The 27761-nt window shown below is 42.2% G+C and overlaps 7 protein-coding genes across 7 annotated transcripts; 3 read left to right on the plus strand and 4 right to left on the minus strand.

Moving 5' to 3' along the window:
• Positions 1 to 3738: 3738 nt before the first annotated feature.
• On the minus strand, positions 3739 to 9700 carry BDB00DRAFT_959550 (armadillo-type protein). The gene is made up of 26 exons (XM_053129694.1): positions 9518 to 9700; positions 9212 to 9409; positions 8907 to 9094; positions 8669 to 8786; positions 8507 to 8587; positions 8142 to 8413; positions 7918 to 8012; positions 7673 to 7821; positions 7520 to 7584; positions 7360 to 7446; positions 7137 to 7283; positions 6996 to 7041; positions 6837 to 6918; positions 6595 to 6734; positions 6326 to 6520; positions 6143 to 6227; positions 5983 to 6049; positions 5788 to 5905; positions 5523 to 5696; positions 5370 to 5435; positions 4999 to 5265; positions 4782 to 4916; positions 4654 to 4696; positions 4374 to 4588; positions 4136 to 4282; positions 3739 to 4049 (listed from the first exon to the last, which is right to left on the minus strand). The coding sequence occupies exons 1-26, from the start codon at positions 9626 to 9628 to the stop codon at positions 3918 to 3920; spliced, it is 3423 nt and encodes a 1140-aa protein (XP_052977785.1). The 5' UTR covers positions 9629 to 9700; the 3' UTR covers positions 3739 to 3917.
• Positions 9701 to 12182: 2482 nt separating this feature from the next.
• Positions 12183 to 13630, minus strand: BDB00DRAFT_832579 (glycolipid 2-alpha-mannosyltransferase-domain-containing protein). The gene has a single exon (XM_053124214.1). The coding sequence runs from the start codon at positions 13563 to 13565 to the stop codon at positions 12363 to 12365; it is 1203 nt and encodes a 400-aa protein (XP_052977786.1). The 5' UTR covers positions 13566 to 13630; the 3' UTR covers positions 12183 to 12362.
• Positions 13631 to 13997: 367 nt separating this feature from the next.
• Positions 13998 to 16154, minus strand: BDB00DRAFT_832583 (uncharacterized protein). Its single transcript, XM_053124215.1, has 11 exons — positions 16069 to 16154; positions 15912 to 15963; positions 15782 to 15844; positions 15583 to 15715; positions 15332 to 15440; positions 15195 to 15247; positions 15034 to 15117; positions 14829 to 14968; positions 14621 to 14727; positions 14415 to 14542; positions 13998 to 14313 (listed from the first exon to the last, which is right to left on the minus strand). Exons 1-11 carry the CDS (start codon positions 16114 to 16116, stop codon positions 14103 to 14105), a joined length of 1128 nt encoding a protein of 375 aa, XP_052977787.1. The 5' UTR covers positions 16117 to 16154; the 3' UTR covers positions 13998 to 14102.
• Positions 16155 to 16603: 449 nt separating this feature from the next.
• Positions 16604 to 18247, plus strand: BDB00DRAFT_486686 (uncharacterized protein). Its single transcript, XM_053117568.1, has 4 exons — positions 16604 to 16927; positions 17322 to 17444; positions 17573 to 18044; positions 18112 to 18247. Exons 1-4 carry the CDS (start codon positions 16719 to 16721, stop codon positions 18205 to 18207), a joined length of 900 nt encoding a protein of 299 aa, XP_052977788.1. The 5' UTR covers positions 16604 to 16718; the 3' UTR covers positions 18208 to 18247.
• A 1102-nt stretch (positions 18248 to 19349) lies between these two features.
• On the plus strand, positions 19350 to 21633 carry BDB00DRAFT_486740 (uncharacterized protein). Its single transcript, XM_053117569.1, has 4 exons — positions 19350 to 19752; positions 19866 to 19994; positions 20069 to 21084; positions 21168 to 21633. Exons 1-4 carry the CDS (start codon positions 19695 to 19697, stop codon positions 21279 to 21281), a joined length of 1317 nt encoding a protein of 438 aa, XP_052977789.1. The 5' UTR covers positions 19350 to 19694; the 3' UTR covers positions 21282 to 21633.
• On the plus strand, positions 20858 to 22100 carry BDB00DRAFT_832595 (uncharacterized protein). The gene is made up of 4 exons (XM_053124216.1): positions 20858 to 21084; positions 21168 to 21266; positions 21355 to 21741; positions 21836 to 22100. The coding sequence occupies exons 3-4, from the start codon at positions 21358 to 21360 to the stop codon at positions 22076 to 22078; spliced, it is 627 nt and encodes a 208-aa protein (XP_052977790.1). The 5' UTR covers positions 20858 to 21084; positions 21168 to 21266; positions 21355 to 21357; the 3' UTR covers positions 22079 to 22100.
• Positions 22101 to 24948: 2848 nt separating this feature from the next.
• On the minus strand, positions 24949 to 26039 carry BDB00DRAFT_874256 (uncharacterized protein; the record flags this gene model as incomplete). The annotated part of the gene is made up of 3 exons (XM_053127207.1): positions 24949 to 25430; positions 25476 to 25621; positions 25675 to 26039. 3 exons carry the CDS (start codon positions 26037 to 26039, stop codon positions 24949 to 24951), a joined length of 993 nt encoding a protein of 330 aa, XP_052977791.1.
• Between the last annotated feature and the right edge of the window lie 1722 nt (positions 26040 to 27761).

Below are 27761 nucleotides of genomic sequence, written 5' to 3' on the forward strand. Positions count from 1 at the left end.
TTATTGCTAATTACTTTGCAGGGGAGGTGGTAGGATTTATGTGGTGGACTGGATAAGGCGGAATGAGATGAAGCCAGGGTGGTCTATGTAGTGTATCAGTTTTTTTTTTTTTTTTTTCATGCCTTGGCCTGAAGCCTTTTGATTTCTTCAGGTGTAAACTTTAGCATCATTGTCAAAACGGGAATAAGTTGTGCCTAAGTAGTGATAGATATATAGGAGCTTTAGTTACCACATGGAAAAAACCACACTCAGAACAACTCATGGATTAACACACAAAAGTGGTAAACTTACTCTAGTTGATCTGGTTTCAAGGAACTTTAAAACGACATTTCGCAGATATTCAAGGTTCACTTGCTCTTCTTTAGATCGTGGCGGTGAAGGTGGATGTAAGGTGGGCGGTGATGAGGAGGAGGATGGTTGGCGCTGGTGTTGCTGATGCTGCTGCTGCTGCTCAGTGTTGTTTGGAGTGATGGGTGATTGAGGTCGGGGCGATGATGACGTTGGGGATGCTGCTGCGCTAGCGGTTGCCTTTGACAACTTGCGGATTTCATCCTTAAGCGTCTTGTTGAGTGTTTTCAAATGACCCTCGCGAACCTTGATATTCTCGAGTTCTCGGTTTTGATTCTGCTTGATCTTTTCGGCTTCATTTTGTGCTTCTTGTACTTCAGTCTGCAGATAATCGAAAGGATCATAAAGTCAGTAAGCTGAGAGGCGTACCTTGAAGAGTATATTCAGTGGGGACGCTTACCATTGTCGACTTGAGCTTCTGTACTTCCTCCTCGCTCTTGTTGAGATCACTTTCCAGCTCGTCTATCCGCTGCAATAGAACCTCCTTGTCATTCTCCAAAACGTCAACGTCTTTGGACTTTTCTTGGGATTCTTCACGTAGTGACTTGATCTGTCCTTCTAACTCTTGGATCTGTTGCTGCAAATCATCAATCTGCGTCTGCTTCTCCTTGACCGCGTCTTGAGCATCTTGGGCCTTTGCTGATGCCTGCTCCAGATCCTGGACCATCGCCTGTCGCTCCTTTTGGGTTTTGATCTTGTGAGCATCAAACTCACGTTGGGTCTCCTCTACCATGCGCTGATACTCCTCGAGCGCAGTGAGTCTCTCGTTTGCCTCTTCCACTTGCCGTTCGCTCTCCTTGAGTCGATGCTGGAGATCCTCAGCCATGCTCTGTGAGCTTTCAAACTCGGCCTGTTTGATTTGCAGCTCGTCAAACATACGATTCTTGTCCTCGACAGCCTCCTTGCGCTCCTTTTGCAATATCTTGATTTCCGATTCGGTCGAATGGAGCTTGCCGTTGAGTCGACTGATTTCCGCTTTGAGCTCGCCTTCTTCCTCGTTGATCTGTTTTTTGAGCGACTCGAGCTCCTCCACAGCTTCTGTCTTTTCCTTTTCGAGTTTGAGGATTTGTTTCTTGGACTTGTTTAACACGGACACGTATTTCTTGGTCTTCTCTTCCAACTCGTTCTGTGTCGCCCGCATCGTCTCGATTTCCTTTCGCGTGCTGTCCATCTCAACGTCGCGTTCGTTCAGCATTTCTTTAGCCACCTTGACCGACTCGTTCGCATCCCGTAGCTTGTTGTTGAGCGTTTTGATCTGTGTCTGGGAATCTGACAGCTGCTTGAGTGCTTCGTCCCTTTCTCCTTCATATTCAACAATGCTTTTCTTCACCGCCTCAACCTCGTTCGTCTTTTCATTCACTTGCTTGGTCGATTCCTCCAACTCTTGCTTTACTTTTCCGAGCTCTGCAGCACCCTCGCCACATTCCTTCAAATCGTTTTCGAGTTGGGTTACTGTTGCCTCGGCCGTTTCTGCACGTTCAGTAATTGACTTTATTTGTTCCTTGAGCTTTTCAATTTCGTCGGTGGCATTTGTATGCTCCTTTGCATCATCTTCGAGCTTCGCGATTGTTGCTTCTGCTGTTTCTGCTCGTTCAACGGCGCTCTTGATTTGCTCCTTCAACTGCTCCACTTTTTTGCCGCTCTCCCCATGCTCCTTCAGGTCGGTTTCAAGCTGAGCGACCGTTTTTTCTGCTTCCTCTGCACGTTCGACTGCTGTTTTGATTTCGTCCTTGAGCTTATTGAGTTCGTCGATACTGTTGCCATGTTTCTTCAAGTCGCTTTCAAGTTTCGCGATAGTCGCCTCGGCTGTCTCTGCTCGTTCGACTGTCGCTTTCATTTCGTCTTTGATCTTGTTGAGTTCGTCGGTACTGTTGACATGTGCTCTAACTTCGTTTCTGAGATCCTCGATAGTCGCTTCAGCTGTTTCTGCTCGTTCGACTGCTGATTCGAGTTCTTTGGTCGTGCTTTCATGCTCCTTGGCAGCTTTTTCGAGTTTAGTGATAGTTGCTTCAGCTGCTTCTGCTCGTTCCACTGCAATCTTAACCTCTTCTTTAACTTTATCGACGTGGTCGTTGATGCTGTTGGATTGATCGTTGAGGTCGCTTTCTAGTTTTTGGATAGTCGCTTCGGCTGTCTCTGCACGTTCGTTTGCTGATTTAATCTGCTCGTTTAGCTTTTCCGTTTCGACGTTGGAGTCTTGAGCACGCTCCTTGGCCTCGTTCTCTAGTTTTGCCACGGCTGCTTCGGCTTTCTCGGCACGTTCAGTTACTGTCTCGATATCTTTTTCCAATTTTTCAACCTTGTCTGCCGCCTTACTATCCTCCTGCGCAGTCCTCAACTCGTTCTTTAACTTTTCAATGGTTGTTTTGGTTGCACCGTTCAGCTTCTTCATTTCCTTTTGCAATTTTTGGTTTGCGTCTTCTCGTTCCAGCAGTTTGTTGTTTGCTGCTTCGACTTGCTCTTTAACTGCCTGAAGCTCGTCTTCCAACTGCTTTGTACGTTTTTTCACGGCTTGCTCTTGCTGTTTCTTTTGTCCGTTGCTATTATTGCCGTCGTTGTTGTTTTTCTTCTTTTTCAACATTGTTATATCAGTGTTGGCCTTTTCAAGCTGTTGAGTCAACTCGTCCACGCGTGTTGCCTGTTGTTGCAATAGCTTTTCAGCATCATCGGCCTTGTTCATGAAATGCAAAAGGCTTTTTTTGGACTCTTCTTTTTCAAGCAGAAGCTCTTCAACTTGATTTTTAAGCGATGCCACGCCATTGTTGGAGGCCATCTCCTCCTTTTCCTCCGAGATCGTCTTGATTTTGTCAACAAGACCACGCATGATGCCGCGTTCGTGCTCCATCTCCTTTTCGCGCGAATCGATCGCTTCTTGGAGCTCTTTCTTTAGCCGTGTAATTTCCTCCTCTTGTGGACTATGCTCGGACATGGTGCATCATATGATTTATATCAGAGAAAAGAAATAAGAGAATAGATAATCCGGACTGAGTCACGAGTATGGGATGAAAAACGAGTCGGGACACGCGCTCTCTTTTTGCGGGATTAATCCCATTCTCTATTGTTCTATTTCGTCGCTGACACTTTTTCCCCACCTCCAGCTATACCTTTTCTTTGTTCAATGCTATGATCAAATTTTGTTGTAGTTAATATTCTGCAAGAGTTTGTTAAAGTTGAGGTTTTGGTAGGGATGATCAGCATGGGGCCCCCTTGGCTTTTAAATATCCTCTTCTTGTCAGCCGCTGGCCTAGACCCCCTGGATTCAGTGGCTATTAAGGTAAGGTAGAATTTTGATACTTTATGCCAGGCTCCGCTAATCGTTTTGAGTAGGCAGTTTGTTGTAACGGACAAAGCCTATTTGATTATAGTCAATCTTCTGCATACTGTATACGCATTTATCATAGCAATGAGCATAGTAGTAGTAGTAGTAGTATTATGCGATTTGAATACTTAAACAATAATGCGCAAATATGAATTTCATTATTTTTATATAAGATTGAAAAGGATGTTTGGGAGCTGGTGTATGTGTGTATATGTATGTGACGAGAGAGAAAGATGAACCTTGCGACTGACTAATTGGTACGGTTTCGTTTGCTTGAACTTGTTGATGCTGCAGAGTTTCGCTTCTCTCCTTTTCGGTGTGGATGATGATTTTCTTCCAACCAATTTAAGAAAGGTGCTGGCAGGTACGATTTCTTCAAAGTCTTTAAACAGCACGATGGCAATTGAGTTATTTCTGCTATCATCAGTTCTACACCCTCCTCCCCCCCCCTGTCGGTTTACACTTTACCTCTGTTTGCACTGCACCCGATGGGAGAGAGCGATATAATTTTGACTGTAATCGGATCCGGGTTGGATAGACGTTCAAGGGCCATGAAGCGTCTTCACATTTACGTTTGATCAACAAGCTAGCAAGGTCGCTAAGAACATAGGAATTCTAAAGAAGAATTGGTAAAGTTGTCATTTAACTTATTTTTTCAAGTAAAAGAAAAACTTGCACTCGTGAGGGATCTTTTTCTTTTGCATACCTGACTCAATTCATTTGAGACCATGTCTTTAGACGATTTGACTTTCTGTGCAACATGGTACAAGAAGGATACATTGTCCGGCGTGGCGACACAGCTCAAGTAAAATTCAAAGTATTGAGTGAAAACAATCAGATCCTCTGTTGCAACCGTAAAGTCAGGATGGTGGGCCAAGGTGTGTAAAAGCTGTACAAAGGATGTTTCCATAGCAACTGAATCTATTGGTTTATAATTTAACAAGCATTCGTGATTTACTCATTTCAATTTTCTGCTAGTAGCTTACTGTCATATTGCTTGAGGGATCGTTTTTGAATAAAATACTTGACCTAGAAGTAGAGAAAACGTCCAAGATAGGGTCAATAAAGAGATTATGTATTAGAAACGAGAATAACTCCAAAGATTTTTACTCACTTGTTTTAACAACTCTTCTTCAGGCTCGTGTGCGCTTAAGAAGAGAACCGATAAATATCGCATATGCACTTGGTTCATTGGAATACCCTTCATCAACGTTTCAGCAAAGCCATATCGTACTTGATAACACGTATCCTATTTCCAAAATAATACAATTAGAGAAAGGGAATCGCATGCTATGAGGACAAGGGAGAAAACTGAGTCAATAGTTTAATACCTGAATTGTTAGCGCCAAATGTTCGAATTGCGAAACGGATAGCTGGTTTTGATACGCCGGCTTATGTGTTAACTTGACCATGGATTGTGCTGCTGCCAATCGAAGATGTGATGACTCGGGTGCGCTTTGGTTTTTGCCGATTGCCATTTCGCACGTTGTGTCCAAAAGATTCCACAGTAAATTAAATACTCGTTCAACGAGCATATCGTCAGTGCCGAATTGTACAGATGATAACAGATAGTTTACAAGCAATTGCAGACCAGCAAGCTATACATACATATCCAGACATACATGCACACATAAAATCAATGGTTAGAAAGAGAGAGCTTGTTCGTATTTGACACACATTCGATGTACTACTTTAGCCATACCTTTGCTTTTGACAATTCTTTCAAATCCTCGTATGCTATCCATTCACGAACGACGTCATCATCGGTCTATACAACAGGTTTATATATATATGAATCGTATTTGAGTACGCCAAAGCAGCAAGAACCAATGCAACAATTAGGTATATTACTTACAGCACTGTCATTTTCTGCTTCAGTTGAGGTCCCCATCAAATGATGCTCGATGAAATCCGCAAGCGCTTGGATATGGGTTCCGACACGCTCTGGTACGTAGAGAGCGAATTCGGCGATACTTGCAAGCTTGAGGTATAATGATGGATCTTTGACCGATACGTTATTGAGAGCGCTCTGTAATATGTTTTTCGTAAGTAAAATCAAATTAACCCACTACGCTTTAATTCGCTGAAAAGAAAAAAGAAGAAAGTAGCAACAAACGAACCTCTATCACGTCATCGCAAATATCAAAAGCATACATGTTGCTCAATACAATCGAGGCGTTTCTCGCCTGTGCGAGATCTCCCTGCGTAATAAACGACGCTAGCTTATCCAATATATCGCTAATAACAAAAACGATCTAGTCAGTCTATCATGGAATTGAAAAAGAGAAAACAATTGATCGGTTTTTTATCCTTACTTGTCATGTACGTTCACGGTCACCTTACTCTTACTAATTTGTGCCAAGAGTTCAAGAGCATTGTTGACTAGATGTTGGACGATAAACGAAAATAAGTTAGACTATTTATGAGACTTTGGAAAAGTATATAAAGTCTTTTTTTTTTTGCATGTGTACAAACCCAGCGATGTATTTGTATCAGTGATACCACGGATCAGTTCATAGACATGATCTTCGTACATGGTAGGGAAAGAAGTTGCCATTTCCTAGAATGAAGGTTAACATATATTGAATTTAATATATATACATATTCTAAAAAGACGAGAGCCTAGCCTTTACGTTCAAACAGTTCCTTCTATATTACCTTTAGCAGTTCCTGAGCAACAGTAGCATTGGGATTTTCTGTAGCTCTGCGTCTCAGCCTAGTTGGCTCCAACATTTTCAGCAAATGTGGGGTAATATTCTTATTGATGATGATCGGGCATGCTCGGACCAAGAGTGGCTCCAGAGTTTCATATGAGCCTGGCAACAGATCTGAAAGCTTTTCTTCGAGCGAATTCTGCAAAAAGAAAGAAAAGTATTAGATCGATTTGCTCTCTAAGCAATATATAAACTCTCTAATATTAAGCCAACCTTAGCCTCTACAATTTGCTTGTATTCAGTGTTTGGATCAGTAGCAGTTTCCAAAAGTTCCAACAAGGTCTTGTTATCAGCTTGAACTTCAGCGAATCTTTTTAAGGCACTTGATAATCTTGCAGGTTCGGCAAAAGATGCTGTTTGATATCCAAAAAAAAACAATCCATTAGATGTTAGTCTTCCGTCATTGCTCAAGCTGTTTTGCAAAAGGAAACCCAAATCTTGGATGCGGAACAAACCTGCTATATGTTTTACAATTGCTTCCAATTTTTGGCTTGCGTCGGATTCTCCTTGTTCTTCATCCACATCCATTTGTTCCTCCTAACCACACGGGTGTCAGAGATAAGCGTTTTGAGTATTAGAAACTTTCAGGCGGGCGTATTTTCGCTAATACTTACAGTTGGTTCGCATGCCTTGATGAAACGTTGAATACCAGCAATACAACTAATTCAACACTAGGGTTAGCGTTGGCTTTTTCGTAGTGATTTTCTCTTTGTTTTGACAGGCTTTCCCTGTCTTTTTTTTTATACAAAACATACCCTCTTTGCTTGTGAATCAAAGCCCGGAATGCGTTTTTGGTCCGTGGCTCAAAGGATTTGATGACAAACACCAAACGTTCTGTTCGTTCCTTATCATCTTCATTATATGGGAACAGGTATTGGTTTACGGTGCTTTCCAAAGTAGCGCTGTGTACGTGTGATATAAACATATAAGCATTTTGCAACCAACGAACTTCAAAATAAGGGAAAACCAAGAACTTACGTTGCAGAGGGATCATCCGTATACATTATTTTGAGCAAAGCATCCGGAATCCATCCAAGCTTCTCTTTGACTTGCGCATTCTCGTCACTAGCGTCATATGTAGGTTATTTGAAGTTTTAGCTTTATGAAAAAAAAAATACAATTCGCTAGCTGTACTTACATTTGAGGATAAGCAGCTTCATAAATTTTGCCAAGTGCAGCCATAGCTTCTTTTCTTACAGAGCTCTACATAATGTTAACGGTGAGTATGATACCTCCAGAGCCATGATAGTCACTAATTCTTTCTCTCCTTTACTTATCCGATAGTAAGTACCTTTTTATCCTTGGATCGCTCAGCAACAAGCTCTAGTACAGTCTTGTCTAGATCGCGAATAACATGGGTATTTTCAAGCTCGCTAATCACTCTGCATGCTGTTGCTCGTACTTTTTCATCTGGATCAATGATTTTTTCTTTGAAACAATCTATGAATATTATAAGAAATCATTTTGATTAATAACGCTCGCCTGTTTCCATTATCTTTCTTCTATATAAAAGTAATTTTTTTACTGCGTTGTTACCATGTAATTCAGATTTGACTTGGGTATGATTTTGATAGATTGCTTTGCACTTCTCGAGCCATTTTACTCGAAGCTGTACCGACTTGTCATTACGTCTGTACGGAAATAGTCAACAATCAGAGAGGATTATTTCAGTATATATGTTCTCCCAAATTTTTCTCTTCCTCCTAAGATGGATCCTGTACTCTTTTCACCGTTTTAGAAAATCAAGGAAATATCATTACCTTCCAACCCAGGTTTTCCAAATACTAGGATACCGTTGAAACATTGTCGAGTTTGGCTCTGCAAACATATCACCAATTGTCTCTGTGGCCATGCAACGTACTTTATAATCGTCCACCTTCATTTCCTCTTCCAACTGGGGTAATACGTTAAGTAGCAAGTTGGGTACTACCGCGTGAACACGCTGGATAATCTCATGTGCCTTTTGCAATTCTTCTGTGTCTTCTTCAGATCCATCACTATGGCTCATTGCAATCAAGGCATCCGAAAAGTACTAAATATTCCCAAGAAAAAAGAGTAATTGTTGTAGTTACAAAACAAAGCAAAAGATCTTATTCCCCCCCCTTACAACTTTTTCTTATATTACCTGGCACACGCGACGCTGGAGTGTATCAAAGCATGCATTACAAGCTTCGAAAGTCATGATGTAGCATGGATCGTCCTTGCTCTAGGTACATGTATAGCATTAGTTTCTTGAACTAATTTTTATAACTCCCCTTCCATCTAACAGCTAATGTCAGTTTTTTACCTTTTTGAACTGTTCCAAGAGTAGAGCGAGAGTTTCGTCCGACAACGCACCGACGTCTTCAATGAGCTGCACCATGAGATCGATCATGCACACTTGAATGTTTCTAGGCATATCTGATCTATATGTAACAAAGCACAAAGATGTTGTTTTAATAATACGATAGATTACCCTATACGAAACATCCTCTCCATTCCGTCTTTCCGCATCTGACAACAGCTTCAACGATCGATATATATACCTGATAGTAGAAAAGAAACATTCGAAGAAATCGGATGACAGTTGCTGCGCATTGTCGAGATCGGCGACAATCAATATACTCTTCACGGTGGAAAGACTTTCCAATAGATAGAAATAAAGCGGGAACTGAGGATGATCCTGCGACTGTTTGAGCTGACTGAGTTGAGACAAGAAGAGTTGAAAGATGCTCTAATATATGTGCCAAAAAAAAAAAAAAGTTTCAAATGGATACCATTAATGCGAAAATCATTTTTTTTGTTAGTGCTTTATACAAAAAAAAAAGCATAGAGAGCAACAAGCTTTTACGTTGGTTTCCTTGTCCGAGAATGGTGCTTCGGGCGCATACAATCGTAGCATGTCAGCCAAGCAGGTTGCTGCGTATGCTTTTACTGTACCCGACGCATGCTTGAGGATTTTCGAGTTGACGAGTTCTTTTGCTGTGGCATCAAGAGATTCTTTAACGATTTCGTGTTGTCCAAATGCGTTCAGTTCTTCATGGAGTGTCTATTATACAATAAAAAAAAAAGAAAGAGGTCAGTTTTATTATCAGGTACATTGTGTCCCAGTAATGTTTTCCATATAAACGCCAGCAGGAAGAAGGTTTTTTGGTACTTTTAGACGAGACGTTAATTCTTTGGCATCAATGGACTTTGCAACCAATCTTGATTTGAACTTCAGAGGCTTTTGCTCCACTTGTTGTTGTGGCTCGTCTACATCCATCATTTTGTAAAGAAAGATTTAGAGTAGAAAGGGGGAAAAAAAATAGAGGCAGCTGTAGTTTCGCGTAAAGCTCCTTCCTCTTTTTCTTTTTAAAACACTCGCGCGACGCGCCAAAAAGCGCGAAATTGGTAACATCGGACTTTTTTTTTTTGGCTGGCCCTGTCAAATGTCAGCTTGTGCAATAGTCTGGATGGGACCATACTGTACACTGCATCCATACTATCTGGGGAAACCCTCTAGTATGTGGCAGCGGGTGGAGAAAGAATGCATCGTCAAAATCACTTCTTTTCTACCAGTATAAGCTGCGGCATGTATTAAAATTTCCTTAATGTCACAGTAACTGCTTTACTAATATACACACGCACACTCAGCGAACATCATGCATGTCGATATAGTACTGCTCTATCTGTCGAATTATATGACGGGATACAGCTGCTATCTTAATCAACGGGAGACTCGTGGACGGATCCCATTGGGATAACAATTTTTCTATGAGGATGTTAAAACAATCGTATTCAAAACGTTGCCACTGATACTTTGCGACACTTGAACTTTTTTCCCTATTTCAAGGTCCAAAAAAGCTAAACCCGTACTTTTTATTACAGATACAAAAAATGTGACAGCTCCTTCAGAGCGAACTAACCAGCGATGGCGCTCCAAGCCTACCATGACAAGCAAAATCCTAAAGAAGAACTTGTTCTCCTGAATGCAAGAGACGTTCTGCTGGGGTACAACGCATATCTCTTGAGAGCTTGCTAATCATCTAGAGACATATCTATTCCTTGTCTTGCTTTGTCAAGACGGCAAAAAAATCTGTAGCAGTGGGTGCATGGTGCATAAAAGTTCGAGCGCGGCTTCATCAAGCTATGACAATAGCCTTTACCATTGTTAACGTATAAATAACCAGAATAAAAAAAAACGAGCTCGTTTACGAATCGATCATCAAGCTAACTATACAAAAGTTCCAGAGAAAATCCAACAAAAATTAAGCTCTCAAGTAGAGCATACTATGCCAAAAACCAAGATCAGGGCTCGTCATTCATGCCGAAAACAAGAACATGCTTTAAGCAGTTTTATAAAAGTACAGTATGTAAGTCAAACACTATTTTGGAGGAAGAAAAAAGTCAAAAGATCACGGATAAAGAAAAAGTAACAGCACGATACGACACGTGAATCTAATACAAAGAGTGAGTTACCTGACGAGCAAGAATCATGCAACACGAGCTAGCATCAAAGTAACGGCAGCTTCAGCACCAAAGTGCCGGGACGGAACTCCAAAAAAGAAAAAAGATGAAGGGGTGATCATTACTCTGGACGAGAACTTTAGTAAAGTGCAGCAACAAGTTATGTAGATCAATTTAGAATAGTAATATATAGTCCTGCTAAAACACGCACGATTAGAAATGAATGAAGCAATTTAAAATAATCCCTTCCTTGGCAAACGTTTGATATCGTGTAAACAGCCGTCTTTGCGTACGTGCTACAATTCTACAAAATTAAGAAAGTTGTGAGTATACATTTATGCAGTTAGTAGTTTAGTATGTAAGCCAGATTTATTGCTTTCAATTATCCTTGGCCAGAAGCGTGTATCATATGTATGTCCGTATAAAGATACAGTAAGATATTCGTACTACTGTAGTGAGTGCAGTACGTATGCAGTAGTAAGCTCACAAACAACACAATAACTAAGTTTGCCCTCACGTAATATGCACACAAACGTATTTTTGTGACGATCCGTTATTTCTAATTTGCCCTGCACAATACATTGGTCTTCGACAGAAATTATTTCAGGGCAACTCATATTGAAAGTGCACTGATGCATTGTGGACAGTGTTAGTCAGATAAACCTGATCAAGCTTATACATACGTTGGTGTTAATACTGCTTGCGAGCATAGTATCAAGTAATATTACATAAGCAGTACTATGCTGTACTGTATAGCTACATAGGTAATGAAAGCAAAACCTTTAAAACTGTATATCCCTTATCCTTTACAATATACGTTTCACTCTCTCATTTCCAAAAGACTTTTGGTCACCAAGACAAAGAAGCAACTTGGTTTTTAGTTCTTTCACATTGCGTTCGTCGTTGATGGCTTTTTTCATCAAGTTGTCATGTTAGTGCTTTATTTGCGAGGCAAGAACATATTCCCTATAAAAATAATTCACGTGATTTCTAACTTTTTTTTGATGGGTTCGCGTCATGCTTCTCATAGTCGGAGGAATTGGATATCTGATCTAGGTCCAAAATGGGAGGACATCCAAAGATAATGACATGTTTTGCTAGCAGTTCATGAAACACGGTCGCCAAGAAGGCAACTGTGTTCTCTTCCTAATAAAAAGTTGTGCGCTAATGCACACCACATAGAGTGGCTCGTGCAGGACCTGTTATGTACAAACTATTATAAGCTGCTAAGCGTATTCCCCCAGCCAACTCCCTTTTGCAAAACCTTATCACAAAATAAATGATGCTCCTTTCGGGGATCATCGAGCCGAGGCACATCCCGTGCCAGTATGCACTTTTATATAACTTTAACTCTTTCGACTCCTGTGTGTGTGTCCCTTTCTCCTGATCCACCTTGCATATAATACAATAAACTGAAAAAAAAAAAGGTAACGCGGATCATCTTGATAGTATCATACATACAGTTTGAGTTTTATTTTTAGAACGAACACATATACAAGGTTGAAGTCAGAATGATGCTATGATTTGGTGGGAGATAAAGAGAAACAAAGAGGTTAGGGTGACGATACTGTTTTTAAAGTACACATGGGCTCAAATTGTTTGTGATGGTAATATCTGACATTGCACCATTCAATAACTTGTGTTTGGGTATCTAGCATCATGTTGACTGAATAGTAGCGCAGAGGAGCGTCGCCCCACCGATTCCAATAGATCATGTCTGTCTTGTCAACCGCATCCGTGAGTTGGCGCATAGGTTTGGATCGCCAGGTGGGGACATGGACGATCTCAAAGTTGTTGTAATACATGAGCGGGAAATACTCGCTACGGTCCTGCGGCGTATCCGGGATTTCCAAGCAGTTGCGTTGCGACATTTGTGCACAGGTGGTACCATTGGTCATACTTTGATGCTCTTGATTACGACGATACTTGTCAAAGAAAGCAAGCATACCGTTCGTGACATGACGGACATCGGTAGTGACGGCACGATAGCCGTACTTGATACCACGCTCCTTCATATAATGAAAGACATCCACGCCCACCGGCGACTGTAACATTGAATCATGATCTAGCCGCCAGAAATAGTCGAGTTGCTTGATCATGTCATGCTCAAAGATCTGTTTCCAAAAGAACCGGATCATGTTGTTGTAGCCTGGGAACGCGCGTTGATTGGTAGGGTTCAAGCCAAGATCGCTTGTAGAGATGCCCTTGGGGAACTTGGGAGGCAAATCAAAGTTGTTGATTTCGTGAAACTGGAGCTTGAGTCCCGGTGGCCACATTGTGCGATACCGTAGACGGTATTTTGTCTTGAAGGCAGGTTCATGAAAGACATAGACTGGATAGTGCGGGTAGTATTGGCTAAAGTTTTCCCAGAGTTTCCACAGCGCTTTGCTGAATTTCATCATTTCGTGATGGTTTTCTTTGAGTGGACGGTCAGTGAATTCGACTAGAAACACGATGGCGCTGTTGACTGTTGCGATGGGGACGGTGGATGTGTCGTTGGACGTGACGATGATGTTGGGCCGTGGTAGGTTGGATAAAGGATGGGTGGGGCACGCTGCTGTGTCGTTGGGTTGTGGGAGTGGCGGGTAGTCGGTGCTTTGGTAGTCTTCCATGGCCCGTATGTGTCGTGCCGCCGGGTTGTTCAAGTGCCGGTATCGTGTGTAGCCAGTGGCAATGTGTTCCCAAGTGATGATGGTGGCCAGTAGCATAGCAATGCCTGCCAGCACGAGTACGCATAGTTTTAGGCAATGCCGCATCTTTTGTTGTACGTGTGTGTTTAGCAAGAAGGGGACGAGGAGGTGGTACAGATGTAAAGAAGAGAGAAAAGAAGCGTTTAGGGTTTTGTCGTTTGTGAGCATTATATAGCATTTCTACACAAGACACATGCGTTTTAGTCCCTTCCGGTTTATAATAGGTAGAACGGTGGGGAGGGAAAAGGCAAGCCTGTCGATCCTGTCCCTCCCACCCCACGTTTTCTCTTTTGTTCCATATTAAGCATATGAAATAGTTAAAAGTTGAGAGTACATATGTAAAACTAGTTTTGCCAAGACAGACAGACAGACGGAGAGACCGACGGACACAGGAAGCGGCATGAAAAATATCATTCAAAAGGGCACTCTGCAAATACAAGAAAAACAATGCTAAATTTTTTAGTGCGTGCACTAAAAAGAAAAAACCTATAATCGTGTGTTTGAGAAAATGGTCTGTCTAAGTGTTGTTGTTTTTTTATTATGTACATGATGCATTCATATAAACACAAAAACTATAAAGAAAGGATCACATCATCATTGTCATCATGACGATACTGCAGTAGCAACCGTTTGCTCATGATTAGGTTTCTGCTTTTTTAACGTGATGTCTTTGTCTGCGGTTGACGATGAAGAGGATTTGCGCTTGTCACCAGTTACAGCGTCAGTAGTAGTAGTGCTAGGTTCTGCTTTTCCCAAACGAGACTTATGCAAAGCTTGTACCTCATGATAATACGATCCCAAACCAAAAATTTCACTATCGATCATTTTGTGTCGGGGGAGAGGGAATGGTGTCAAAGAGTGTGCTTTTTTTAGGATGCTGCTAATAAAAAAACGTCATGGATCTTTTTCATTTACCTCAAAGCCAATGCGGATTTTGCCTGTTGGATCTTACGATACTTGTCGGTGCGAGTGAATTTGGGGTCCGTAGTCATGGTCAATAGCACGTATTTCGTGTTCTGATGCACATTATTGACCTCGATACACTAAACAAAAAAGTTTTTAATTTTAGTCGTTAAAACGTCATACTTGCATTAGCTGGAATAAATTATGGGTGATACTACCTTTTTAATATAGGTCTCAACAACCTCCTCATCCGGCAAAAGGCCTTCCTTTCGAAAAGCGGATGGGTTATACTGAGCACCACGCGCAATCATGAACGAATGTGCGTCTAAAGATGGAGTTAGTATGTCTTTTCTAATACTAATACTACTTGTCTGTAAATAAACCAGCCAATCCATTGCACACATGATATAGAAAAGAACCACTTACTCGTCAATTCCTTGATCCGAGGGATATCTTGCCAAGAGTAAACATCGCCATTGATGGCGACGGGAATATTTTTAACTGCCTGTGCAATTTCTTTGAACTCTTCCCACTTTGCTGCTGTGGATGATCGTTGTTCCTTGGTGCTAATTTAAACCTTGTTTATAAGTATAACTTCACTCAATCCGCCAAGAAAAACATTGCATCTTACCGACAATGGATAGTGATCATTTTGACACCTGTGGATTCGATCATTTTGACTAGCTCGATGGTCTTTTTCTTTTCATCCAAAAGTCTAGAGAGTATATCGTTGCAGTAGCAATAATCATTGAGATTTAGGTCGATGTGCCTTGAATTTCAAGATATGTGTACCTTATTTTACATGTTACCGGGAGCCCCACGTTTTGCACGAGATTGATCAAAATCTAAGCTTAGCATCATAAGTCCACTTTTATTTTCTTGGCTTCACCTCCCTTTTCCTCCTCTAAACCAAAAAATGGGATCCATACCTTTTTTAATGTGTCAGGATTCGTAAGCAGCGCAGCACCCATGCCACCTTGAATCGAGAATTTCTTTGGACAACCACAGTTGACGTCGATACCTGCTACATCTTCTTTACTGCTCACACAACAAAAAAAAAAAAAAGCAAACACACACACACACACACATGCGACGCGCATTAAGTTTTAGTGGGCACACACATATTTTTTCGTTGGGACACTCTGCTCAAAAAAGAAATTCATACACATATAAACGTTACACTGTCAAAGCTGCCTTCAAAGCAAGATCAGGATCGGCTGTACCGAGCTGGAAAATAACGCGACCTTTTTCATCGTCATGGGTACTGAATGTCAACTTTTCACCCTTCCAATACTCAATCGTTTGTGTAGCAGCTAATTATAAATAGTCAATTTTGCTTGATCACAAAAGTTATCCCCATTTATCCCCAGTGTCCTTACGATTGTATTTTCGAACAGATCCAATGACTCGCTTGTCAACCAATTCTTCGGTCCATACTAGATCTGGTTTAAAGAGTAAGAAATATGTCAGACCTCATGAAGTTCCGAGATCATTAATTTTTTTTTTTACCTGCACCATAGCCCAATGCTGTCAAACGGAAAGGGAGTGTACCCACACGGACCTTGATTGCGAGGTGAACGATCAGTCCATTAGGTATATTGCACTTTGTAATTGATCCTTTCACAAAAAAAAACAAGAACCGTTCTTGCTTTTTCTTTCCCCTTACCATGGGTGCCAGGAACACCTTGTTGTCATAATCGATGGTGGTAGACATGGATGTCGAATTCTCAAGAGTAGGAGGTGTACGTTTCAAAGGCAGCAGCATATTTTTTTTTGTGGTCAATGGCCCTCATATGCTCCGCACAGGTTTTTTTTTTAAAATGAAATGCTATTGCTATATCTGCATTCAACCACTTGGATCAGTTTGATGTATTGGTATGTACTCAACTTGTAGAAATGGCCCGGTTTATGCTACTTGTAACTGTAGCTTTGTTAGGGTGGCAAATGGATAACGTAGTAATGCACATTGCAAGTAGTTACGAGTGGTAGTCTTACGCAGGTTGGCGTTGATGTATCAATAAATTATGAGCTCATGTAAGTATTTCGGAATGAAAGGGGTTACACTGCATTATTGTTTTCGCTAGGAAGATACATGCAAAAGCTCTCTGGTGATGGTTTAATAAATCTCTTATTGACAAGGATTTATTGATCCACCGCCTAACTACTACTACTCCCTCTCTCTCTCTCTCTCTATTCGAAGAATTCTTTGTGTGTACTGTAGAGCAAAAAAAGGAAAAACAAACAGGTTTAAAAGAAAGCCTCGCAATACGGACCAGGTGATGATGGTGATGATAGCGAGCAGTAGAGAGAATCATCATGAAGAAGACCATCTCTTTCGACGATGGTAGACGTAGGAAGAAGGGTTACCAAAAAGTGGCACAACAACAAAAAAAAAAAAGATCAGCTGCTACAGTCATAGCATCGTGTCGTGCTCGGACAATCGTGTGTCTGCTTTTCCTACGCAACGCCTTTGGAACGAAAAAGGAAGCAAAAGAAATTCTGGCGAGCGACAACAAACATCGAATGTATGCAACACATCCTATCAGCTCTTTTGATATAAAAAATCTCTACTGCCTTGAGTAGAATATTTGGTATGAAACAAAAGCTCTGGTTTTTGCTTTTATGCGCAGCACACGTGATGCCCGATTCGGGATAGCGAGTGAGAGAGAGAGAGAGAGTTTTACGACGAGAGTGTGTGTGTGTGTGCGCAACCAGGAAAAAAAAAAGGCGACTGGGAGGCGGGCATGCAGACGTTTTTTCAACTCTCACAAAAAACCACCCAGCACAAAAAAGATAAATAACTCCCAACGTAACCTTATGCTGAATACCTACTATTACTATGAACGCTGCTATTACCACTGCTTCAACGCCCAATCGCCTCTATAATCCCCCTTCATCACGCTACCCATTGCGCTCCAGACGTGGCTCTCTCCATGCGCTAGATGGCTTTTCTTCCACCATCTCAAGGAAGAATCTAGAGTCTTGCTCCCGCACTGAGCTGCTTGAACTCAAGGAAAGGAATGAGCGTATGCTCCGTCATAGGTAATAAGCCCCCACTCTTTTCTTTTCCCTCTTTTTATTACTACTACTAGCTACTACTACTATTACTACTACTACTTGTTCTTTTGTCTTTTGAAACTCACTTTTGAACTTTTATATAACAACGACAGGTCAGTGGTGCACACTTTGCCAGACAAAGGAGCCAAGCTCAAGCAGAGTATCCGACAAATCGATGTGCTCCTTTTGAGTACGATCGACGATGAAATCACCGTGGATAACACGTTCCCTGACCGTGAGAGTGCTTTGACGGCAAAACTGGCCAGTCTGACGTTCATGACGCCAAGGCAAGAAGCGAGGAGACGAGGCATTGCACTTGCCAATGCTCGTGCTACCTCTTTATCATCCTGGTCTTCTTCTTCTTCTTCCTCGTCTTTCTCTTTGGGTGTTCCTACCCATACTACTACTACCACTACTACTACTACGCCTGTCACTACCACTCCTGCTACATGTCACCCGCATCATCATCATCATCATCATCAACCGTACGTCAAGCAACGACGTAATAGTAGCATCGTCATGCGACGACACAACAGCTCGTATCCGTCTACTACCGTGGATGGTATGAATGAAGCGGAACTGCAGGTAATGATGCTCCCCTACCCTCCCTAAAGTGCAACAATCTATCGGTATTGACTTCTGTTATGATTAGGCCAAAGTGTGTATGATGAGCCTGGATGAATCCGTCAGATTGCAAGAGAACCGGTCTCGTTTAATTGAAGTAGGTAGTGCTACATTATATCGATAGATATACAAAAGACACTAATCGAATGGTTTTCTGTATGAAATAGGAGAACAACAAGCGTTTGTTGCTACCGCCCACCCCGCCGCCTGCTCCGAGTATGGATGATTCCCTCTGCATGACCATGAGTCAAATGCAACTCGATACCCAACAACAACAACAACAGTACCCTCATCATCTACAGCAGCAGCAGCAGCAGCAGCATCCACTGTCAAAGCAACGTCCACTGTCCAAGATCGAAGACGACGATGAAGACGAGGAGGACCTGTTTGTGCCTCAGCAAGAAGGCGGTTATCTGAGCAACATGAAGAAGCGAAGCTCGGATGATCACAGCATGACTAGCAGCAGTGACGATGACAACTACGAAAACAATGTAGACGAAGATGATGACTATAACCGAAACTACTATGACTATGACCTTGATGATGACTAGTTTCGATCATGAAAGGAAAAATCATCTTTTGTATACACAACACACACACACACACACTTGCCTGCATTCTTCCTCTGCTGTTTATATTCCCAATTTCCTGAATCTCTCCTGTCTTGAAACCCATCCCTCCTTCCTGATGACTTGCTCGGACCATCATTCTTTGCTGTAAGATAGATCATTGTTGTTCTTCCACGCTCTCTCTCGCTCTCTCTTTCCATGTACAAACTTTTCTTTATACTCTTTGCTATTTGCTACAAACAATCAATTCTTCCAGCTTTCTGGCCGGATAAGCCGAAATATAAAGTATTTTTTTGACCCCATCGTGGGGTTGAAAGGCGGGCATTAGAACGATGGTCACACAAGGGATCGTCACGGGGACAATGGAGCCTAGTTTATGGATGCTAACAAAACCGTGATGCCTTGTTATGTCCCCCTGTCAAAGCAACAACAATAACAGCTATCGCCTGGGAAACAATAGAGAAACCCGGCAACAGTTTCCATAGTGGCATCATCCGTTGCATATCACCGCGGGGAGAAATGCAAGGAAAACACGACAAAATCGTCCCTGGTACATATATACGCTACACAAATACCTTGATATCAAAAACCGTGTTATTGTTTGATCTCATTGTAAGGAAATGGACGTAGGTTTATTGTCTTTGGCTCCGGTGTTTAAATAGCGAGTGCAGGCAGACATTTCCCTCAGTGTCTATTCATTGACTGGAATCATGAAGCGTGTTTTGGGACAGTAACAGCACAACGTCATTGGTGAGACCCCGTGTTGTTTGTAAACGTCAAAGCATGAAAGTAAGCATATGCAAATCAGCAGTGTGTGAGTGTGTGTGTAACCACAACGTCTGTGCTTCACTTGAGCCGATGGCAAGAGAGACTTCTGCCTTATTGATTCGTTGGTTTGCTTTCGCCCTCTCTTTGTTTCCCTTTCTCGTAACTTTTTTTTTAAAAAAAGACGTGGATCAGAGGGCTTTCCTTTTATTTTTTTTCCTTTGCTCTTTAACTTTCCTTTTACTTTTACAAAAGCCTTTTTTTTACAAAGAAGCCAATGATGAGCGGTCAATTCACATCAAGGCACCGTTATCCGCATCTGTTGTTTGGTCGTGGTAAAGCATTTGTACTTTTACCATTTTTAACTTATAAAAGAGACGCGTCTTTTCTATCTTTTGCACACAAAAAAAAAGCAGTTGTCATGACAGTTTTCTTTATTACCAAGCAGCGCCAGATTACAAAAAACGATCCTGCCTTGACGATGGGCCTTCCAAAGCATTGACTGGGACCAACATCCATCATGGCGACAGCAAGGTCGTTCAGAACAGTAGCTGGGCCATGACTCGAGAACAATGTCGTAATTTTTATTTTCTTTTGCAATCACGAAAAAAGAAAAAAGAAACGCGTAGCTGACGCGAAAAAAAAAATTAGATGGCACAGTAACTTCTGCGGCTCTTGATCCCCTTATGCTTCTGCCTCCTTTGTCCAAAGCGATGGGCGGTTCATCGTCACCACCATCGTCGTCATACTTTGCCAACAGCAGCAGCAGCAGCAGCGAGCAGCAACCTGGTGAGCTCCCGCAGCCAACACCACAAGATTATGAAAAACACGCGTACAACGGCAAAATCAGCAACGACGGCCCCTTTGATTTTCTCGACACGCCAAAAGGGATCGCAAAGATGCAGCAGGAGCGCGACATGCTTTTCCAAACGCACCCTTGTTCTTTGGAGGAGCCAGAAACACCTGTTGACCAGCACCACGGTCCTAAGCCGCTAACACCTGTTCAGGACTGGTGGCAAAACTTATGGTGTGTTGGATGTACACTGCAGCCATCATCCATGTTACCGCTTCACAGCAATAACAATGAGGGTGAGTCGTCGTTATCCTACAACAGCCTGTTCAGCAGTGTTGTGCCTTTCACGACTCCATCGACCATGAACACCACTGATGAGCACCGTCCAGCAACAACGGCTAGTGGAACAGATATTGGCAACAAGAACAAAATTGATTGTCAACAAGGTTCATGGTCTCAAATGGTGGGTCATTCTATACGACCATCAACGGCTGCTACGACATGTAGCAATCGCACAGGAGGTTCAAAAAAGCGTGTACCGGCCTCGCCTTTGGTGTCTCACTCCTCTGTATCCTCCATGGAAGATGACGTCAAGCTAACTGCTGTGGGACAGAACGTTGAAAAGATCAACAGCAGCAACAACAACAATCAACAACAGCAGCAGCAGCAGCTACCGGCATGGAATCAGAGACTCGTCGTACATAACAACGCCACAAGGTTGCTCTCGGAATCCGCTGCTTTTCATTCGAATGCCACACTCTTACAACAAGCTACCCAGGGAGGAGCCATCCTCACAACCGATGAAGATGATCTTCCTTCTTTACGCCGGCAGCAATTACTGACAGAACAAAAGTGTGTCGTAAAAATTTCCAGCGTAAGTGTTTCTTGAAAGAGTGGAAAAAACGATAGCTCCCTATTCTCTTTTTGTAAACAACAAGGATGATATATGTAATGTAGATCCCATGGACCACCTCAATCAAGGACATTGAATTGTTGTTTGCCGGTACCGTCAAGCTACCAAATCATGGCGGAAAGTTCGACCAACAATGCGTGCATGTAAGTGTTATGTAGAAACGGTTACAGCAGTAAAGCTAACTTCATTGGCTGGGATCCCGACTCCCTTGATATAACTTTTGAAATATAGATCATGATTGACAAATCCACAGGAAAGACGTTCAAGGAGGCATACGTAGAGCTGAACACAATAGAAGACGTTTTCGTGGCCATTCGAAGAATCAAGAGCCCAAATATCAAAGGTCGCAGGGTATATATTACCAAAAGCACACAGGAAGCATTGTTCCGCGCTGTGTTTCCAGAATGGGATGGCATGTTCATCCATGACAAGCCAACCTTTGTCGATACGGAACAGGATGATGGCGAGGAGAAAATGACAACAACAACAACAGTTGGATGCTCTTTGATGATGGCTAATCATACGACCGCCAGTACAAATGCGACAGCAGTAGTCCCGCCATTACTTGTCAAGCCAGATGAATATGAAGCGTTGTTGAGCATTTGCCGAAACTACAAGGTATGAAGACGAATGTGCACCGCGCGTTTGCTTTCAATGAGAATATAATTTTTTGTGTAATAATAAAAAATGCTAATCTCTTACATGTAAATAGGCATGCTTCTCGCGAAAGTGTCCTGAACGTCCGTTTGAGAACTTTATCTCAATCATGGTCAAATTCCCCTGGGACACGCCTGACATTATTACGACAATGCAACGCGATCATTTGTACGAGTACTACAAGTTGGCGACTGGTATGCGTTTTCTTTTTTGTTATCCAACGTGCATTATTTTTTGGTTATCGGATCATCAACTCTTAAACACAAAATACGTGTGCGTTATCTATATATACATATAGGAGCATTGCGATTCCATCTCAACCGACAATCTCAAAAGGACTGTATAAACAGCACTTTGTTGGATCGAATGGTTCATCCTGCTTTAAAGTGTCAAGGACTCACGGTCAATCAAAAGAAAGGCATTCTGACTGCGAGGTAATTATCCCATCTTATTTTTGTAATGGTTAGTGATATCGAGTTGACCATTTTTCCCTTTCTTTTTTTTTAAAAAAACATTATTTAGTGGAAACCCCTGCCCCGCAGGATTAGAAAAATACCTGGAACCACCGCTACCGCCTGTCGATACAGTTGTTGGAGTTGTTGATTTGGCTTCGTCAGATAGCTATTATTCATCGTCGGTATAATCACACAGAGAAGAAAATGTGCAAACGAAGCAGAGAAAAGAAAAGAGATCGAGATAGTTTTTTCTTCCCCTTCTTTATCGTTTATATACTCATTCAACATATCGATCACCAAGATGTAAGAGTAAAATGGAGCTTGTTTCTCGCCAACTGTTATGGTATGCTTCTCCATATGACTAGACTTTGTTTGTGGTATTTCTTCCATAGAAACAAGACATACTTTGTGGTATCCAAAAGTTCTAAATTACCACTACTTGAGAAATGGTTGTAGATGATGTGACGGATTTCCTTCCTCTCTTTCAGACATTTTTTTTCCTTTCTGTTAAGGCTATCGTAATAGTGAAGGGATATACAGTCATTTCAGTAATCAAATAGCGCTTGTATTCGCACGTAGTAGCTACGTTAAATGAAGCAAGAACACCTTTTTCATTTCACAGACGTGAATATGGACTGTTTGACTGAGATACCCACTTTTTGGAGTTAGTAACTGCGGGATGTCTTTTCTCTACAATAGTACTCAGGATTGTGCTGTCAACAAACAGAATCGAAGAAGAGTTGCCAATGAATATATAAAGTAGCAGACAAGACATGATTAAGCAGCTGCTGATGTGTATATCATCTTACATAGACACAGGCTGACATTGTATATATCATTATTTTACTTAAATTGATTTGACATGTACAAGAAGACAATGGTTGACTCTTTTGCTTTGTACAAGGACAACTTCATATTCTCTCTACATATACTTTAGGATGTACTTTATCATTGGTACTAAACTCTCCAATGTGTATCCGCCCATCATTTTATCTGATGTATGCATAATTATCAATAACGCTTGATCAATGATGACCATTCGGTGAGTCACTCCTCCAATATTTACGCTGGCGTCTTTGCCTGCATCGCTGGACCACACAACGTAGAGGCCTCCGTGATTATCGGCTGCAGCATTACACGCACCCCTCAGCAGCATCAGGCTCTACCGGAAGGTGGTATTCGATATACCTTTTAAAGCCTTTCGTCTTGACTCTTCAAACCTGCAACTACTAGCTTCCAGGAACCAGTTGATCCAGGCGATGGTCACATTGCACTATCGGTATAAAGCTTACTTTGTGTGAGCATTACACTAAGAGTTTTGATAGTATATACATATCATACAGTAAATTACTTGTCGGTGTAATGTGTATGATCGAAAATCATTAGAGTTCATGCGCACAACACCTCCCTTTCGTGTGCCACCTTTCGGCAACCAGTAATCCTTCCTCTACTATGTTCGCTGGGTGTGTACTCTTATTGACTTTTGGTCACCTGCGTCGTTTTACTTTCGTTCATCTTAAGCAACATGGAGCGGTTTCTTTTGCCGGTGGTCGGAACGCTCTTGGCGTACACCTTACTACATTGACTTGTACTTTTGTTATAAATATACTTTCAAACATACACACACAATACGGTTTCGATTTTTGCCACTTTTGTATCCATATGTCACCCTTCCACTCTTTCTTATGTCCGTATTAGATGTTTCCCCCCTCTCAATGTGCTATGATATACCTCGTATCTCCGACAGCTTTCACCCGGCGCCAAAGTTGCCCAAGTTTGCCAAGTTTGTATAGCCGAGTTGTTTTGTGCTAGTGATGATTCAAAATTATGATGTGCTTAACTTTTTATTTTTTCTGATTTTGAAGTAGAAGCCAAGTTATTTTACTCTCCTTCTTTGTCTTGCCATGCTCGCTGACGAGTCTGCTTTATCAACTACATCGATAACCGCATCTGACAAGCCAGTATTCCAAAAGACATACAGAAATGGGGTAACGTCCGTGCATTTTTTTTTTGTGAGCGTCAAAGTCTGGAAATTACTTGGACCAATACTACTGAGAATCTTCATACAATCTAGTGAAGCTACTTTGGATTTTTTGATTTGCTTGACGCTACTTCGATATCAATGCTGGCGAAAGTATCAAAAGTAGGGAATGATGATAAGGAAAACCCGATTGGATATATACGTTTACAGTAGTTTGATCCAAAGATGATAGTAGTGTGGACACACTCAGTCGATTACCAAGTCTATCACAAGCTTGGTGCAATAGCGCTTGGTTGCAAGTCGGTGAAAGCACTCCATGCAGCTGCAAAGACGGAGGGTCAGACGGCAATTATGTTGGAGTGTCACGCTTTAAAAAAAACGTCTTATGATTCACTAGGCTATGTATTACACGATCCCACTTACATTATACGTGCGTTAAAAAGTTCCACATCAGTAACTGTGGAAGAGGGGACTTTACCAGACGCAATCCGTGATATTGTACATATTGTATTAATTTCAGGTTCGAAATTGTATCTACCTTTTTTACTAAACAAAACTTATGACTGCAATTTTCATTGATCGGCGAGAAGCATCACAAGAATATATATATCTATGTAAACCGGTGAAGTATGCCAAAATATGAAAAAAAAGAAGGGTTTGCTTCTACAAGATAAAAACATTGTTACAAAATTAAAAGGCCAGTGCATTGAAAAACTTTGTCTACGTATAAAATTAAATTTGGCTCGTGTTATTACGATGAACAGGTTTTGGATGATGCTGTTGCTGCATTGTTGGCGAGGTATCAATACTATTGTTGTTTCCTTCGATAGCGGCAACAGGGTTATCGTCACTGGGCATGGCAGCATGGTCCTCCAAAGACCAAGCATCTTCTGGAATAGGTGATATACGTAAGGCTGAAATGCCACTATCACGAGGATTAGACATACTGCTACGGAATGGGTTGGTCGATGCTGTTGAAGCTGAGCGTGCTACTGTAGTACAGCCAGCGCTTGCTAATGCGTCGTCCCATAACATTCTTCCTTTGTTTTTATTATTGGTATCGCCAGAATCTGTTTGAATGTGTTGAGGTCTCTGCTGCTTAGATTCGTCAGTGGTATTAGAGGTAGAACTATCGTTACTGACACTGCTTGCATCAATTGTTGCTGTGATGCCAGATGCACGTGCGCCCGTTTCCGATCCTTGCTGCCATCGTGCTGCAATTTCCTTCAAGAGTCAGCTTCCTCGCTTGCCACCGTCACCGCCGCCGCCGCCGTTGCCTCCAAAAGCATCCATCTCAGGTGATTGGCGTGATTGATCATGGATAGTACGTGCAAGTGCTGGAACATAGGCACCACCACCACCACCACCACCACCAGCTGGTACCGTATTGTCTTCTGGCGGAGCACTGACATGGAAGATGGATGCATGGAGATTGTTATAGTTGGATTCGCAGATGACAGTAGTACAGGAGGTCGTTCGACTGATGAGGTTGCTGCAGAAGCTTGATGTAATTGTGTAGCGTAATTGTATGCAGCTGCTGTACCGAAAGGATCGATGGCGGATGCTTGAGACAACCAGCTAGCATGTGGACTGGGTCGATATGGATCATATTGCTCCTGTTGTCCTGCCTGAACTCTATTGTTGTCATGGTTATCCGCAATGGCATGCGTCGGAGAAGAGGGTCCAATAGCCAGGTTGCCATAGTACTGTTGATCTTCGAATGTTGCGGGATCCACAGGCTGTTCTTCCACCTTGGGTTGCCGGTTTTTAATGTTGTTGTATGTAGCAACAGCCAGTCCGCCAGCTCCAGCAGCGCCGGCCATACATGTAGCTGCTGATTATGGCAGTAACGGTCATTGTAGCGATCTCTCAGACATGCCTGGTTAAGAGCCACCAAGCAAATAATCCTGGCTCTCCAAACTGCCTAAACGTGACAACGAGCGACCCACAGCTATACCTGTCATGAGCGATACCAAAATACTGTGCTCTGAGGTCTATGGTTACTGTGAATGGCGTTGCGTATCACACGCTCACAGCTTCGAGGTCGTCCTCTGCTGCCGTCTTCTGTTCGATTCTGCTCAACCTCGTGCGCTCGGGTACTGACTTGACGCGATCGTCGTATTTGACGAGGGCACACACAAGAATAATCGCACTTGTAGCTGGGCCAGCAGTAGCACCAGCAATCCGTTCACCTCATAAATTGGCTACTGTTGTACAAATACTTCTCAGCATCTTCACACTCGCCGGTTCCTTACTAGTTTTTGGTTTCCAGGATATCCCAATTCTACCGGATTTTAATTTACTCAATAAATCGACGACCACAGGCTGCATCCGTTGAGGTATCATTAGAAATAACGAGCGCTCTATGCACGTAAACTGTACGATCCATACAAGCATAATGCTGCTGTGGTGCTTCAGCGTAACACACAGTTTGTCCAACGGTAAAATGAAGCCGCACAGACCCGTCGCCGACAATTGTTGGATCAGAGCGGAGCACGGCAAGCGGAGCCGCATAGTGAAACAAACATATACGCACCATAAGAAAAAGACACTAGCATGACAGTCGTCAGACTACAACGATAATTATCATCAAGGCACTTCTTCACATTGCTGCAGTTCACTGGCTCCTTAGGGCAGTAGTGACAACAAAATTTCTAAGCTCCGTCATTTTGTTTATCGGGCTCATAAAAAAAAAGAATCGACTGCGCGTTTTGCCCTTTATTCTTTCTTTAGTCTTCATATTCATCTTTGTGCATTTGCAGTGTTTCTTTCATTATCACTTTTTACCTTTCTTTTTTTTATCTAGGACGAGGGGCCCTGTGGGTGTACTTAGTTGAAGGGAGCTAGTCGTGCACGACTGGCTCTTATTCATCTTTATGCATTTGCAAAGTTCTTAGTTTCATCTTGGTTTTTTATCTTCCTCAAAACCTGAAAGCGAGAGTGTGTGCAAAGAGGTACGTATATGTTCGCCGCTGACAGACCTTTGTGCTATTTCTTTTAATTGTAGGAACTGTGGAGGAGTAGGTTCTGTCGGGAACTGAGGCTTGCGGACAAGAAAGGGAGGAGTAGGTTCTGCCGGGAACTGAGGCTTGCGGAAAACAAGGGAGGGCAACCTCCCTTGGGAACGGAGGATTCATAAAAGTTGAGGTACGTAAATTCCCGCCGTTGGCAGACTGTGGAGGAGTAGGTTCCGTCGGGAACTGAGGCTTGTGGACAAGAAAGGGAGAGGTGTAGGTTCTGCCGGGAACTGAGGCTTGCGGGGAACAAGGGAGGGCAACCTCCCTTGAGGAACGAAGGATTCATAAAGTTGGTCGACTTGTCAGGCAACATCAAATAAACTTGGTTTCTTATTGTACTTTCTTAAATAATGTAATTGTAACTATTGGGCAGATCGAGTGACGATTGTAATAAACGCGATCTTTATTTTTACATCTTCCTACTGCCATTGCGCTTGGTACTTGTTGGTGCTTTCTCTGGAGCAGTTATGTAGTTGCAAATGAGCCTTTTTGTGCTTGAGTCGTCGAGAAAACCGTAGGCTGTGCATT

The sequence above is a fragment of the Zychaea mexicana genome (genome assembly GCF_025766255.1).
Source record: "Zychaea mexicana strain RSA 1403 chromosome Unknown BDB00scaffold_57, whole genome shotgun sequence".
NCBI classification, from domain to species: Eukaryota; Fungi; Mucoromycota; class Mucoromycetes; order Mucorales; family Lichtheimiaceae; genus Zychaea; species Zychaea mexicana.